Source organism: Columba livia, chromosome 1, assembly GCF_036013475.1.
Source record: "Columba livia isolate bColLiv1 breed racing homer chromosome 1, bColLiv1.pat.W.v2, whole genome shotgun sequence".
In the NCBI taxonomy this organism is placed as follows: Eukaryota; Metazoa; Chordata; class Aves; order Columbiformes; family Columbidae; genus Columba; species Columba livia.
The window spans coordinates 161,215,592-161,233,023 of record NC_088602.1 but is presented as its reverse complement, the minus strand read 5'-3'; the positions used below and the strand labels follow the sequence as shown (position 1 = coordinate 161,233,023).

The 17,432-nt window shown below is 37.9% G+C and overlaps 1 protein-coding gene across 3 annotated transcripts in view; it reads right to left on the bottom strand.

Annotated features, from left to right (window-relative positions):
- The window catches only part of TMTC2 (transmembrane O-mannosyltransferase targeting cadherins 2), a 257,207-nt gene that overhangs the window by 104,611 nt on the left and 135,164 nt on the right, over positions 1 to 17,432 (bottom strand). For all 3 annotated transcript variants that reach the window (XM_065041667.1, XM_065041662.1, XM_065041652.1), the window contains exon 3: positions 1,013 to 1,841. In XM_065041667.1, the coding sequence (XP_064897739.1) occupies positions 1,013 to 1,841 (829 nt within the window). The remainder of the gene's footprint in view (positions 1 to 1,012; positions 1,842 to 17,432) is intronic.

Here is a 17,432-nt window from a genome sequence, read left to right as displayed (position 1 = left end):
GGAGATGACTTTGCATCATATAACACACTTCTGAGCAGAGAACTGGAAAAACTCAAGTGCAACATGTTCAAGTGCTGTCAATTTTTTCTTTCACAGAAAGGCAAAGCCATCAAGTGATCCCTTCTCACTTCTAGTGAATTGTGAATAATGAAGGCTTAGTCAATGCCTACACTGCGCTCACAGGTGGTATTTTGACCGTTCTGATATAAATTTGCTCATGTGCCAAGAGCAGCACAGCCAGGCAGCGCCGAGTTCAGGATCCAGCTGGATCTGCCATGTATGCTGAAGCCACAGAGCCACATTCTAAACACTGTTACTGAACCCTAAACCAGCCGGTTTACCTCCTGTTTGGACGTGTTTACACTAGCTGTAGTCACATTTCATTACCGCATAGATACAGCCTCTGAGAGAAGTAGCTGGGCAATGTTACGAATAGCTGACATTTAGACATTAACATAAAGGCACAAGTATTTGACAATAACTCTTTACAGTACTTGTGTGCAGGAGGAACTACAGTCACTCCCTAGGCTGAATAATATGACCTCATTTCCTCAGTTTTATTATATAGCATTGACGTTATTTGCATCAGATGAAATAAAAAACAATACCTCCCTGATGCTGTCCTTTGCTATTTCTTATATTTTCTAGTCATAGACAACAGAACATTCAGTGAACATATGAAAAAACTTCATTAGCATAATGAATAGCAGACCCCAAATGGAAAATTACCAGGGTGGGGCCTGTAATTCCAATAATGCATCTTTAATTCCAAAATACACAACAAAGATCAATGAAAAAGAAAGTATCCTCTTACCTTGGGATCTCGTTTTCTCCAAGTAATACCAGACCTGTAACACCTAATAAAAACACATTCTTGCTTTTCCTCATTTTTTACTTATGTACATACTACTACAGCTTAAAAGGACATTTTCTGAAGCATCCTGATAAAATCAGAGAATGGCAAAGACAGGTAGGAATAAACAAATAATTCACCATAAAGAGCAAAAATTACCTTTAGCAGGGTTTACTTTTATCCCTGACCTATACAGCATCTCCTCATTCTGCCAGTCCCCATTCCTGACAACAGTCTTGAGTCCATAGAAAACAATTAATGCAGCAGTGGAACAAAAAACCAAGTTCTTCAGAAAGCGCTTTTGGGCTTTGACATAAAGGGCCCTGACACCTACTGTAACCAGCAGGCAGAAGCCCATACTAGGAACATACAGTACACGCTCTGCTATTACAAAGCCAACATAGAAAAATAGGTTTGTGGCAGGAACAAAGGGCACTATTAACAAAGACAGAGACAGAACAACAATGTTCTCAGTTGAAGGAAGCTGCCGTCTCTGTACATCATGCTTTTTTATACCATTCTCTTCTTTTGATGCAAAGCTTGACTTCACCTCCAGTGTCTTGTACTCCATCTCTGAGTGGCAGCTATGCCCATTAGCGTTCTGCTTGCCATTCATTACAGCTCTCCCATTGCATTCTCGCTCATCGCTGGAGCCCTTCAAGCTGAAGAAGGCGAGGAGGATGAGTCCAGCATAGAAGGCCACAGTGTGTAGGTTCCTCCAGTCACTGACTGCTTTCAGAAGAGGCACGGCGTCCATAGACCAGTCAAAGCTGAGGGTATCTGGGCACAGCAACAGCCAGAGGTTCTTGGTTGGCAGGTAAAAGAAGGTCAGCGTACGTGTGAGGAAACTGTCTGAGTCAGCTGCTGGATTGTCAGAATTGGAAAAACTTGGGGGCTTGTTGCCCATCCAGTACAAGCGGACACCCAGCAGTGCAGTCCCCCAGAAGGTCAATAAACCAATGCTGAAGAAGAGGGTCAAATTCTTTCTCTGAAAGAAAAAAGAAAAAAAAAATCACTATAAATCAACACCAGGTGTTTAATTCTGTAAATTACAAACAAAAGGAACCAAGAAATATCTGATACAACTTTCTTTCTGGTAGTGGAATCAAGCACTACAGTTCTTGGTCTCTGACATTTGGATCACAAAATGTTGATATGACGTCAACCACAGACTAAACGAAACGGTTCTTTCATTTAATCTGTATCAACCCTATATCAGAGTCAAGCCTTTAAAGATGTTAGGGTGAAACCCTTTGTAAACTCTTCATTTTAGAGGAATTTGTGGAACTTCACAACAGGTCTTACATAACTTCCCAGATCCTTTCTTTGCTCCTGGCAGTGACCAAAACACCAGTTTGCCTTAAGTATTTTTAAAGAATGCTCCAGTTCCATTTCCCTAATTAAAGTCTCTCCTAAAGATTTCATCTGAGAACCAATAAACTTTCCAAGAAGGCAAGAGAGGAAAACAGACACAGATTCCATGTTTAGCTCTTCCAACTCCAATTTATTAACTACAGTGATCACTTTGAGCCTTCAGATATGCCTACTAGTGAAAGCACCACTTCATTTTGCATCTCACAGTCAAGGAATATATATCTTTTTTTCAAGCACACCATATTAAATAAGTGCTCTAAAACCTTTAATATCTTGATAACCACCTAAATAATATTACATGAAGCATGCAGCTGTCTCCACCTACCCATGTCATCATGCTAACAACTTGAAGAACCTCCACTGTTCTACAGAATAACTCCACATTTGTCAGCTGGAGCTGCTTATTGGGTTCCCCTCCGCTGCATCCGAAAGCACTTACTTATTCAAATGCTTGCAGAAACACACCACTTCTGCCTAAATGAGAATCGGGAAGCAAAATTTTCTCACCAGTTTCTAGGACTGATGAGCTTAAGTTCTGCTCTCAATTACACAGGCGCCCTAAATGAAAGCTGTTTTGGATTACTCTCTCTTTGCAGAAGAATCTGTGAAAGCTAAATTATACGTATTTTTATATTTCAATTTCTCAGATGTCTTTTATAAGAAAAACTATTTGCCAAATAGCTCCAGATAGGATATAAGCACTTTGATAATCTTTCCCTCCATTATTACAAATAATTATTTGTCAGTCATTTTTCATTTTATTAGGTTTGTTTTTTCCCTCTTACACTACACATTCCTGGGATGATTATTCAATGTTTCCTCAGTTATTCAGAAGCAAAATCACACACTGGTATGTATTATCATATTTCTTTCAAACAGCCCCTTAAAATCATGAAATACAGATAAATGTGCTGCTCCATTTTAGGTCAATTATTAAGAGTTTTCTAGCATCAGGTTACTGATGTTCCAGTAACAGACATGGTATAGTCATCGCAATTTATCTCCCTAACTCATGAAGAAATGTGTTGCTTTTCATATTTCTATGGAGTTTCTCCTTGTGAAGTTTAAAATACTAATTCAAAGAACTCAATGGAGGCATTAGTAGGGAACAAACAAATTTATAAAAAGAATATTTATGTACTTGTATCTGAATCACTTAAAAATGCTGTCTCTTTTTAAACACAAAGCAAAGCCTGAGTTCACATATGTTGTTTGCCATATTAATCTCCGATTGATTTATTAGGTTTTGTATATTTCTATATCCTGGAAAATCAACAATTTTTTGGAAATAAATCAATCAAAACCCACATCTACACTTCACGATGAACATATTCCCTGAAAAGCCTACTGTAACAACCTACTTTCATTTGTAAACTGAATAATACTTCGCAACTCATCTCAGATATTGTTTAATCCCTGCCGTCCAGGCCTGTTTAAATGCTTCTAACATTATAAAGCTGTGTGAACTGGTTACCACCAAAACTCCTAAGTTTATATTTGGAATAAAACAATTATTCAGATTCCATGGATTTGCATGTACACCCTCATTGTAAAACCTATGTCCCTGGTTCAACCTGTCCTTTCATTCCTGTCATATTTTGCTACATGAAAATTTTTCTGCCCACCTCTCTGGCTCAATTATTTTCAAAATTGTTTCCTTCAGACGTGCATATAAACAACTCTCAAATATTAAATGTAACATTTTTTGCTCTTTTTATACACCCTTCTACAGTTCCTTAGGAGGAGGCTGCTTAGAGAGAAAGAGGCTGGGAAGTGGAAGATGGTTATTTCTGTTCATTTGTTTATTTGTTTCAATCAAAAATTCAGAGCAGGTCTTTGCTGCAGGACTATGTACCACTTGCAATATTAAGACACCCCAAATAATAAGCAAGTGAAACTTGATTAACAGATGAGAAGTGAGCTTTCATGGATTGCTTAGACTGCTTTGTTATTTTGTTAATACTTTAAACCAGGAAGAAAATCTCCCTTTCCTAAAGATGTAACAACGGTGCTTTTTAATTAAATGCAGAGAGAGTTCACATTAGAAAATTCTTAGACAAAACCATGCTAGAGCAGATACGCCACTCCAGGTGGATAATGGAGAAACCTGCTAAAAAGTTTCAGATCTTCATGCATCATAAACGAGAAACAATGAAAAGCTCACCTCTTGCTCCTAGCCCTAGAATGCAAACAATGTGCACCTCAGAGCTAATCCATCCTCACTGCTGGAGTAACTATTTGCAGACTTCCTTTAAAGCTTAAATTTTAAGATCTGTAAGGCCCGAATCCTCACACTTCCTGGTTCTACAAATAATACAACAAATCTACATGCAGTATTGTGTTTCACGCTTTAACAAAAATTCCTTTTTCTTTTTTTTAAAGACCAGTGTCAAATGAAGAGATAACCAAGTAGGTGGTTTTCCACACCAGCATATCTGTTCATCATGCTGTGAAATACTAGTTAACTAGAAAAGGAGCTTGGGTGGATTCTTTAGCTTAATTAACTGACTACAGGAGTGGAATGCAAATATCCTCTTGTTGCCTCACAAATGCTATGCATCCTTCCCCAGAAACTATTTCAGACATGGATCTTCTCAAAAGTCAGTAGCTTTATATCTTTTTAAAATTAACTACACGTTAACTATAGCGAGCAATGGCCTATGTAACGCTAATGTGCCATTGTGAATTTTCAGATTTCAGAGGAGATCGTCTGGACTCAATCTAAAACCAAGAATAAAACTGTTCCTAATACTAAAACTTCTGCCACAAAAGTTTAAAGTAGGACGCCTTTAAAAAAAAAAAAACAAAAAAAACACATATGGATACTGCTGGCTCAGAAAAGGAACGACAAACTCACTCCCTTTCTTTTCTCTCTCAACACTCAAGACCTCTGCACAGCTTTTATCCCTCTGTACAAATATAGTCAGAGAAAATTAGAAAGGCTTAGCTCCCATTTTTGCTTTTCCTTCCAGGTTTTGTACAACAAACCAAAGGAAAAAAAGAAACACCGGTTACAGCAATTTAGTAAAATTATATAACATAATCAGTTCTTCAGCAGACTTCTGCTTGCAAAGAAAGGGATTTCAAAATTAACTCTGCTCAGACAAGCACTTTCACCAGCAACTCTTCCTCTGAGCCTCCAGACAGCCTGTGCTCCCCTGATTGTGCACATGTAGTATAGGCCAGCAGCAGGAATAGATCCTCTGTAATGCTTGGCAGAAGGGATTTGGATTACTATACTCATGAGTCCTAATCCAGCCCATCTGCCATATGTTTTGACACCCCCATAAATTCTCTAACCTTTCATAAGTAGTCATTTTCATCTGGGGAAAAAAAAAATGAGCACTGATTTAGATCAGATTTAACATCTCTCCTGCCCACTAACAGCCAAGTACCACCACTGCAATTTTAGCATTTGTGACTGCATAAACCTTTTTCATCTCCCTACCAAAATCCATCTGCATGACCCACCCACATTGCACATTACCCTGTATTAACTCCTAATTCCTCACTCCATTATACTGCTCTTAAATAAGGCACTGCAGCAGATTTCTTGATTGGGCAGGTCCTGCCAAAGCTCCATCATCACCTAAGCGGTATCCAAAGTGTTTTCAAAAGACACTATTCTTTTAACCTCACCTTGTCCATTTCACAAAGCAGTGCTAAAATAAGACATGTGGTCAACACAGACAAAGCATATCAAAAATCACAGTCAAAATCACCTGGCTAACCACTAGAACTCAGGAAATGCAGAAAAGAAGGTGGTTAAGTCACCAGGCATTACTTACAGGAGTTTCTTTTCCAATTCAAAGCTCCTTGAAAATATGTTGGCTTGAGACCTGGGGCAAGGTAGCAAACTGCTGCCAAATCACTATGCGGACAGTGTCTTGTTTCCACAACAGGTAAAGGCTCCTGGATCACAGCTCAGCCAAGGCTGAGCTGAACTAGAATTCAAAACATAACCCCACCAGGGATGAAGGTATTTGCCCCAAGCCCTGCTGGGTCATAGCAGTGAGCTGGAAGTGGCCTTTACTGCCCCCTCTCCACCTGCCCAGTTTTCTCCTGCTCGTGTGACCCACCAGATGAGCTTCCCTCATTGACAGAAGTGATACCACAACAGGCAGCCTGAAGGTCTGCTTCTCCTCTCAGTTGAAACTCTTGTCTATAGTTTATCCCATATTTTGATCAAATAAATGTCATTTGCTTCTAGTGTTGTGAATTCTTCCTCAACAAGCAAGTCAAAGTATTCATAAAACAGCTCAAGAATACATGTATATATTTTTTTTGCAATTAGCAAGTAGCACAAGCAGTCCTTGTTGCTAATTACTTGCCTTACTAAAATTTAAATTGAGTTGTAAATACTGGCATTTAAAATTACCCAAAGTATTCTTCTAAAATTCTTAATACTTTAATATGAATCTTTAAATTAAAATACAAAACACAACACCACCAACCTCTAATCTCTCAGCTGAAAAAAGTTATGAAGACTACAGGGGAAAAGATAAATCCCATTAAGAGTGTAAACTGTATGAATGACTGGAGGTGGTACAAGAGCAGAAGGGACTACACTAGCTTGATAAACCTGTGAGCACAATCAGTACAACAGAGAAGGCTCTCTCTGAGGATAAGCCTACACAATCAAACGCAGTGTGACAATGACAAACTATGGATATTTACCCAGGGTTAATATCCCTGCATCTATCTGCAGAAGCAAGAACTTAACACAGGAGGTTAGAAGCCTACTGGGACCAAAAGACATTCCTGAGCTCCCAGACTGCTCATGAATGATGTCCAGCAGCACTGTTGCCAGAAGACAGACAGGTAGATGATAGATAGATAGATAGATAGATAGATAGATAGATAGATAGTCCAACACTCATTCCTGCATTTCATTTAGCAAGCATTGTCTCACTGAAGAGGTTTTGCAGTGAAGGAAGGGTGCTACACTTTCTGCACTAGCCAAAATGCTGAAAGCTCACTGAACATGCAAGTATATTGGAAGGCAGAACAACTGGAATTCAAAATTATCTTGAAAAAAAACAGATAAATGTTCAGGAAAATAAAAGGCAGAGGCAACTCCAACTGCTTAAAGCTACACAAGTATGAGACGTGGAACAAGTAGTTGGCTCATCTTCAGAGTAGTGTCAGGGATTATCACAGATCATAAGCAGCTCTTTTAAACCACTGCTAAAAAGGTAAACACTGTACTGAGACTACAGATGAAAGCACACCCTTCAAGATATGTGAAGTAATCCTTCTATTCTTCTCAATACCAGTAAATCCTTAAAGTGTCTGGTTCCAGCACAGAACTTTCAGAAATAAATGAAGGAACTGGATAGAGGTCAAAGGAGAGGAATGAGACTGATTAGTGATCTAGAAAAACATGTCCCATGAGGAAAAAATGAAGAACATAAGCTGTTTAGACATGACAGCTGCCTTCTAGTAAATAAATGACTGCTGCAAACAGGAAAGGAATCATCTGTTATCTATATCCATGTCCAAAGGATAAGAATAATAAGCTTCAGTTCAAGAAAGAAAGATTTGGGTTAGGTATCAGGAGACACTTTCCACTGCTCAATATAGGGATGTGCTGGAAAAATTTGCCATGAAGGTTGGCTCTATGGTGCCTTAAAGAACAGATTAAATGTGTAACTTGTAGGAAAGAAATAAGTATTGTCTGTTTTTAGGGACAGTATGATGCACCATATGGTCTCTTGAGGTAACTTCTAGGCATAACTTCCTGTGATATCGCAACAGTATTATCAGCATTCCTAATGAAAAGCAGCACACTTGCTTTCTGGAAACATTTTCTCTTTGTGACCTTTAAAAGTATAACCCATGCATGCTCCGGTCATTTCTGCATTAAGTACTAAAGCCCCCTAAAATCCTCCTTTGTCTTAAAATTTGCTTCACTTCCCTCCAACTCAGGCAATATGTTAGCTAAGATGATCCTCATTTTGTTTGCCCAGTCACATTAGCATTTGCTAAACATTTCTAAAATGCACTTCTTAGAAACTAACACCGCTTTTTTTTTCCCCCCAATTGCTGCAAGTGCAAATAAAAAAACCCTCAATCATATATATTAAAGGCTTGCACCCTTCATCCATCCATCAATTCAAAGGCGATCACTGCCCATTTTCTGCTTTTAAGACCCCTAGAACATGTCTTACAACCACTGTGTATGAATACCTTTGCAAAGTTTAAAAAAATCTGCAAAGAAAAGATTAATAAAAACAATCTGGGAGAGTCAATTAATTATTTCTAACCTGGCCACCATAATGTCAAAATTACATTTTTTTCTTGCTGCATTTCCTCTTCTGCCCTCCTTGTCTTCTCCATGAGCATTCTTCTACCCCTAGATATACGCATACATGATGTTGAAAAAATAAAACACACAAAAAACCCTGATATTTTGTGTTGAGAGCTTTAGTGCAACATCAAACAATGTAAATATTGGTTTCTATTCGCTATAAAAATAATCATAATAATTCAAGCTTTCTGGTTGGTAGAATAGAGCCATGGACGTCAGCATTTATGCAAGTTAATGGCCAAATTTCAGCTCACCCAATCAAAATGCTGACAGCAATATTGACCCAGAAAGTCGGTACTAGAATGTTATAACTTCTTGGTAACACACAAGATATAAAAAAGAAGTTAAGGAAAAAAAGAGTAAAAGTAAATAGTTCATCTAAGACTCCACAAAAAGCTAGCAGCGTACATAATGAGACAAAAAAAAAATGCTTGAAATTTTAAAAACTTGTTATTATCAGCATGCCAAGAAACCCAACTAGCACACAAAACCGCACACAGCAATTCATGTAAGATCAAAGGGAACCACTGGAAAATTCCATCTGTGTAAAACAGCACCGGTTCACCTCTGCTGTGGGGACTGCAAGGACACGGGACAGTCTCGGAGGTAAGTGGCACCAGCACGGTGCTGGAGCAACTCGGTGAGGGGACCTGCAGGTCCCTGAGGAGAAATGAAGCTTTGCCCAGGTCCTCCTGGGAAGGCAAAGGCCATACCTGCTGCACGGCTGGGCTGCCCTCTCGAGTGACAAACACACCTGAAAATGAGTACCCAAGGCTGAGGCCCACCACGTCATTTGTGCCTCCTACACCACACGAAGTAAACCCGACCTGACAATGCTTTCAGACCACTCAACCTGTACAAAGTGTTGGCAACTTACTAAAGGCCTGCTCACCTGAACAGATGGAGATGCATTTTTTCTTCTAAAGGAAGCTTGTACTGCTCTTCTGTACAACACACAGGCACGCTTAAGGAAAAAGGAAGCAAAGTAGAGCACATACTGCAATCCTACCTGTAAACCTACCACCAGAAATTATTATTTCACATTCCCTACACTAATAGGATGGCAATAAAGGAAAATTAAAGCCTAAGACGTGGTTTAATATGCAGTGGGAGAAAAATGCGTGCACTATAAGAATGTAAATAGACACATACTTTTTAAATGACTAATGCAAATAGAAATGAATTTTATGAGCAAAAAAAAATGTTGTTTAATCTTAGATTAAGCCTCTGGCAATGACTAAGTGACTTTATCAATACGGTAGGAGGAAGTCATCAATAACCAATTTCTGTACATGGAACAAATAGCAAGTTGGCTCCAGTTTTAACAGAACAACCTGTCTAGATATAATAGAAATCCATCAGCTGGAAACCCACTGAGTTACAAAAACCAGTTTCTACAGTGGATAACAAGCAACATCTTCTGGTTTTTTTTTGGTTTTTTCCCTCTGCCAACTGAAAAACTAAGGTGTTTTGTTTGTTTAATTTGTACATTTAAAATATAGTACAAGCAGCAAATTTATCTTGAAACTATATTCATAACAAATAAAATATATTACAAATTTGAACACTGAATTGTAATTCTCCTAGTAAAGTAAGGCTTATACACCTACATAATTTTCAAGGAGAAATGCAAATAATATTGAAAGTCCACATGAAATATAGAACCTGCTTATCAACTCAGAAGGTGCTTTATAGTATCAAGAAAGATTCACTTAGGATCATACAAGTAGTCATTTATTTCCTTAAAAAAAAAAAAAAAAGAATATTTAAAGCTGATTTCAGTGCAGGTATTTTATTTTCAGATCTACTGCTTCAGCAAGATAGGGAAAAAATTGCTAAGTGACTCAGAACCTGTCTGTGTGACAAACTGTATACAAGGCTGTGTTGTGACTAAAATAATTATTTGAAGAAATCCCACCCTCCTCCCACATCCACCCACCGAACACATCTTTTTATGAGGTGGTACAAGAAGATAGCCAAAAGGCACTCACAGGTAGTGCAACTATTATGCTTTAAGTCAGTACCTTTAGAAGGAAGAATAAATTTCACAGTATCAGCCACTTGTCATTTTTTTTCAGATGCCGTGCTTATTATAAATAACAGCCTAAAGGATGTCTCCTATGCTCTGGATGCAATCTCTATATAATTACTACTTATTCTGTGCTACAATAGCATCACATTTCAAACAACTGGAACCACAAAGAACTGGAGAAGCTAAAGGCAATGCAGAAATGACAATCAGTTTTGGAAAGCCTTCAGAAAAGAGACTTGCAGTGAGTACCTTTGAGATTCAAAGTCACCATCAACAGCAGATGAAAGGTGATTCAAAGCGAATGCTAACAAATAGTAGGTCACCACCATTAATGAAAAACTCATTTTCCAAGTCTACTGACAGGAACTCCTCTCATACTCCCAGTCAAAACAAATAGTCTGAAGCACAACTACATGCTTCCTATGCCATCTAAGCTAGTCCTGCCTCCCATGTAGCTAACCAGGTGGCTGTGAAGCACTGGCAATAAAATTCTAGAGATATATACTTGGATGTTTGAAGAACAACACATTGGAGGGGGAAAAAAAGCAACTTAGTAAAGAAATCAAATTAACAACCTTTGTAAAACCTGACCAGTAAGTGCTGCAATCTCAGAGAAGTAAGACTGGGGAAAATTAACATTTTAATAACATTTTCATTAGATCAAGTTAGTCTCTTCTAGAATCAGTTATTCTCAAAAAATAATTTGATGAAAAGAGAGTTTGCTACATCCTATATTAATTATTGGGGAAGGTTTTTTTGTATTCATTCCCTATTGAATACACTAAATAGAAATGGGAAAGAATACCTATTAGAAAATGAACAGAGACAGAACAAATTAAGCATTTGCAGCAAATAGCATTGGCTAGCTACATAAGTAATCAGTACCCAACGAGAACGGACAGTTGCGAAAATATCACAGGAATAGAAATGCACAAATATAAGAATATTTAGCCAATAATAAAAACTGCAAATACTTCAATGGAATATTTCCTTAAAAGTGTGTTTCACAAAAATAGAATACCTTGAATGGGATGTCCTCTACCTTGTTTCCCTACATTTGAAATACAAAGAAAATATGTATTTTTTTAATATTAGCATTAGTTTTTTCTGCCCTTAGTCTTCATGCCTTTTTAAGAGGTATATAAAAGGATATTTAAGCATAGCCCTTTTAAAAACATGAATTGCATTACTAGGGTCTGATCTAGAGACAGAGTTAAAGGTAAAGCAATTATTGACCTCAGTAATGCAAAACCAAATCCTTAATAATCCAACTAAAGAGAGATGAAAAATGGTGAAGCAGAATGATGACAAAACTTACTTCATGTCATGGGACCGTAATTGACATGGTGACTCATTCCTCTCCATTAAGCTAATGTGAAGAAACGAGGCAGTTAGCAATCTCCTGTGAACTGATACCAAGATACTTCTCAACCAAACTATTAGGGGTGAAGTATTTTAAAGAGGTCAATTACTGATACTGTAAGAGGTATGCTGAAGCCCCTTAACCCATTACAATAAACTTACTTGAAAGCCTGCACAGTTATTTTGTTTAGCTTAAAATAAGATCTTTAATATTTCCCACTAGGCAGTGATCTGTGGTCAGATCAGTTTAGCTGTAAACCAATCCAGCACCTCTGAAGGAAATGAAAAAAAAATATTCTCTTAGAAGAAATTAAGACATTCATTTTTTTTGTTAAATACATTCCATACCATTATCAAAACATTTGCTTTAAATAAGTATCTTAGCTTTTTGGATGAAACAAAGGAGGAAGAAATAAAAGCGGTGCAAATGGAAATCATTCTGCCTGCACACACTCATCCATATTCACATACACATGCACAAAGAGCCTTCCTTATTAATTCCTGGTTTGTAGGCCCACTGTATTGGAAAGATATTTCAGGCATCGAGGAAATAAATGCAACAGTCTTTCCTGAGCATGGCCCTGCTGCAAACAGACAGCCATTATGAAATTCATTCCAGTCTCATTAATGAGCAAAGTTTGGAAGTGCAGCATTTTGGAGCCATAAAGAGATGATTTATAATGAGACTTCACTCAGTGGGAAGGCTGAAGTACAGCAGTTCTCTCTCCAAGTTATCATAATAGAAAGCCATTTAATGAGTGTGGGATTTCTTCAAGAATTCAAAAAAGGCAGGATTTGGAAGAGGATGTGTTACATTATGTAGACACCCACGTCACTGAACATTTCTGCTACACTAAAACCATCAAAATAAAAATCCTCAAGGTTGTTCCCATTTTTAGAGTTTGACTTGTTTTTAATAAGCACTTTCAAATGCAAAAGACAGATTTGTAGAGATTAGAATCAGCATAATTCAGTATAAAAAAGTTAGCAAGGTTTAGTGAAACTAAACTAGGTTGCCTAAAATCAGGCACTCCATTGAAAAAATCGTGCCCTGAAGCAACACACTGGCTGGCAAAGCAACAACAGAAGAGCAGAGAGGTAACTTTCCTCAGCAAATCCAGCAGAACCTGTGGCAATACCTGCCTCCCTACAGCACCCTCCCCTTCAGGGGAGCACTGAGCATGCTGGTGACCCAAATTTAATTGCACAAAAACCTGAGACCCCCCCCTTAACCCAGTCCAGCTGAAAGCTACATCCAGTCCCTAAAAATGGCTTTAAAAAGAAAATAAATTGCACTAACCCATATACTACAATCTTCACACATACACTGGGCACAGAAGGGCTTTCCATGTTAGAAATTAATCACCTGGCTTAGAGATCACATTACTGAGTTTGCTAATGAAGGATGGCAGTAGGAAGGAGAAAACAATGGACCAGAGTCTGCCAGACTTCTTAAAATCAAAGTGCAGGCATAACTGGACTAACACTCAAAACACATTTATCGCCTAACTAGAAAATTTAGACTGTGGCTACTTCACAATATGACAATTTAGACACCAATGCCACTTTGGGAACTTGTGTTTGTTTTCTTATGGTTTTCAGGGTAATCAGCTCCTTGCAGAAATTGACATTGTGTCAGCAGAACGGTGGGAACATCGTGTGGGGGTGGAAAGCTGAAGGAAGCGGTGTGACTTTGTTAAGCCATGACTGCCACCAAAGACGCCCATCAAACCATGACTTCAAAGAACAACACTAGGACAGCTGCACTCTTGACATGCATTGTAGCAACACACACACACACACATCCCCACTTCTTCAGCAAACTGAGACTTGTAATACTTACATGAGATTACCTACAACTATTATACCTTAGGAACTAATGTTTCATTTTTCTAAGTCTTGAAAAAAAAACCTTAAAGTTCCACCAAACATAAGATGCATAACTTACGTTAAAACAAGAAGTCCTCAAGCCATCGTGCTCAAAGAATGATTACAGAGCCATAAAATTCCCTCCTGCCTGGCATTCTTAAAAACATCTATTCTACGCAAGCTGCCTGCTTTCAAGTTAAGTACATAAGTTACCCAGATGTCATGCTAGTAAAGGTCCAAACTCCTTAGTCTTGGAGAACACTGTGCAATATGTTTCCTTATCCCTTGGAATTGTGCACATATTCAGCTCCTTGATAATCTTCACATAGTAACTTCACTGCTAGTATTCTGTCTCTGCTTCAAACCATCTGCCCCACCCACAGATCCACCACTACCTCATCTTTCTCCTGTCAAAAACACCTTAAGATTCCCTCTTGAACCTTCTCCATTTCTCCCTCGTGGATGGAATAGCTATCCTCAAATAGCCCCCAAAAGTGGAGATTCTTCCAAAGTTTTGCTCCAAGTACTATGACAAAATGCACCTCATATCACATGAAGATCTAGATGCTTCTTCTGTCACCAATTCTGACACAGATATGTTGAATTATGTGAAGCAGACTGCTTAACCAATTTCTGTCTCCTTTTGCTGTAATCCTTCCCTACTGCCTCTAAGTTAATATATATTGTTTGGAAAAGGAGCCAGAGTTTGTGATGGTGTTTTCTATGGTACACAAGAAGATTCTGCTCCCTTGTAAGTGACAATTATACAAATAATTAAGCACCACAGACAGCAGTAACTTCTTTTACTATAAGATCTGGAAAATTTCCCCTAACATGCTTCTGCTGCACGTATATTTAACATAAGTAGTAGTTTTCAATTACTTTATTTCCATCTTTCTTCACCCTTAACTCCTTTTACCATTTGCTTCTGCCACATACTGCACTGAAATGCAATGGTGCCTTTGGAAATGGTGGTGTCCACCTTTGTGCCTAATGCCTTGTAAAATGAGGCAATGGTGCATCCTGGGAAGCCCAAGTACAACATCATCTACCACTTATTCTTACAGAATTTTATTATTTAATTATGCAGGTAGACACATACAGCACAAGTCCACCTAAAGTGAGGACGTAGCCTTTAGCTGACAATTTCAGCCACTACTCTACCACAAAGAAACTAATTGGAAAGACCTCATCAGTATTGAACCATCATCAGTTGCCTTGTTTGCCAGAATCGCACTAAGAAAAAAGACAAAAGACTTACTGTTCTTACATATGAGTGAGGTGAGGTATGAAGGGAGAAAAGACATTTTATTAGAGCAAGCAGCATAGCTAGAAAAACATATATTTTATAATTGGAAAAAAATAGCCCACAAATGGGCAGCTAGTCTAATACAAGATATTACCCCCTTCAAATAAAATCTGGTGTATTTTTTTAGCATCATAGTGACAGTTATACTAGTGCTGTTTGCTATTAAGGAAGAAAAAAGTCTAGAGAAGTGAAAGCAATTTTAGCTATCAAAAAAGTATCTTAATTGCTTTCAGGTAAAGTGTGCAAAGCAGAAATGAAAGACACTAGGAGTTGGGTCTCTTCTTCATATACAGCACTTCTATCCATTTTTGCCTCACACAGGAATGGCCAGAATAATCCCAGAAGTCTCTTTCCTTTAAAGTAAAATAATGTTGAACAGGGACATTTCAGACAGCTGTTTCTGCATTAGTGATGGAAAGACATGGGGTTAAAAGGTATAAATATGCTGGGAATAGAAGGAAATCTCACAAGTAAGAGAAATCTATAAGTTAAAAGTGAGAAACAAAGATCAGAAACCAACAGAAGAAAGGAGCAATGACACAAACATAAAGGAGAACAGCAATGAGTTAAAATAAGAAATTCGAGTTCTTATCCTTTCCTTTCCCAAACAGAAAGACAGGATTAGAAATAAAACGAATGGTGGGGTGGAAGGGTGACCAAAAATCTTAAATAGTACAGCTATTCAAAATAAATCACAAAGGAAAGGGAAAGGGAAAGAGACTGAAATAAATTTGAACATGAGAACAAAACCAGAAAGACAACTTTCTTGGTTTGAGAAACTACTGTCACTATTGTGAGCTTTCTTCCTTCTGTCTTCTCCCTTCTCCTTGTCTTTGAATTGCAAATATCTGCTATCGGTGTGGTTGCCAGCAACTCCAATTTGGCCAGGTCTCAGTCTTTTAAAATAGAGCCAAACTGTGCCTCTCCTGTATGTGTGCCGCAGCACTCAACATGATGAGACTTTCCTACTGCCAGATCCCCTCCACCTATGAAGCTTTTATAGAAACCTGTGTGTTTATAGAAAACTGGTTCCAGAGGAAACTATCGCAGATGTAGGGGGAAAATAGAAAAAGGGGATCACTACAACTAGTACTGAAGTGCCAACACTCCTAGCCAACAGTGCATATGTATTTTTATTTATTTATTTTTAATACACCTCCCTCTGTGGGTGGGGCAGCCACTGTGGCACATACATCCTTTGGTGTGTTGAGGATTTGTATTGTATTAGTTTTTGCCCAATTTCCTAATGAGGACATGATTGATTTCCATCTAATGAATTCCAAACTTCCTTTTCTGCACAGAATTCTGTCTCAGGAGGAATCGTCACGGCAAGGTACCCTGGATTTTTTAGCATTATGAATCCTGAGATACCACAGAAAGGGACTTACCATGCTCAATTGATTTTCAAGACAGCAAGTAGGCTCCAAAAGAATCACAAGTTGTTAATCACTTACGCATTTCTCAACTTTGCCAATCAATGCAGCAAATACACTTCTTGACCTTGCTTGGAGAAAAAATGAGGATAACCTTTAAAGACTAGGAGTACTCACTCATTATGGATTTATCTGGCCAGCAATATTCATTACAGTAATGAAAAATTTGACTGAAAAGGCTAACATTTTAAAATTACAAGCTCCAAGTTTCATTAAAATTCCTTCTTATCTGCACAAGAACATAAAAATCATTAACCAAAATACATGCAGGGATAGAAATGACAACTGCTAAATTTTTCAGGAGTCCCTCTGAAGGGACCTTGACATTTTACCAGTTATTAAAAATTGCATCTTCCACAATTCACATATCTAAATAGGAATTAAACTGTAAAGACTACCCTGTAGTTGTATTTGTACTTTTCTGAAACAAACTGTTTTAGTATTGATGGGTTGTTTGTCTGAGGTGATTTCTGAGATTAATGTTTCTAATGTGAAACTGATGAAAATCACAAAAATGATAAAAAACATCACAATCCTGAAAACTCCAGTGACTCTGTTTTTAAGCATCAACATCTTAAATGTCTGAAAGTGAAATGCCTTCAGGATAGACTCCACAAAAACCAACACTTCAGGTAAAATTATGTCTATGTTAGTCTCTTAGTTAGTTTCTTAGAAACTTTACTCCAGTCTCAAATTCAGAAATGGAAAAATGAGACAGTTTGACTTTTTTTTTTTTTTTTTAGAAAACAATGTCTTTTCCTTCTTTCTGCTCCCTGACTTTCCAGAATCTTGGAGACATCCTCCTTTTCAAGAGAAAACAAGAATTTCCACATTTCAATTTGTATTTGTTATCTGTATTTGTTACGACAGACCCCAGACTATACATACAT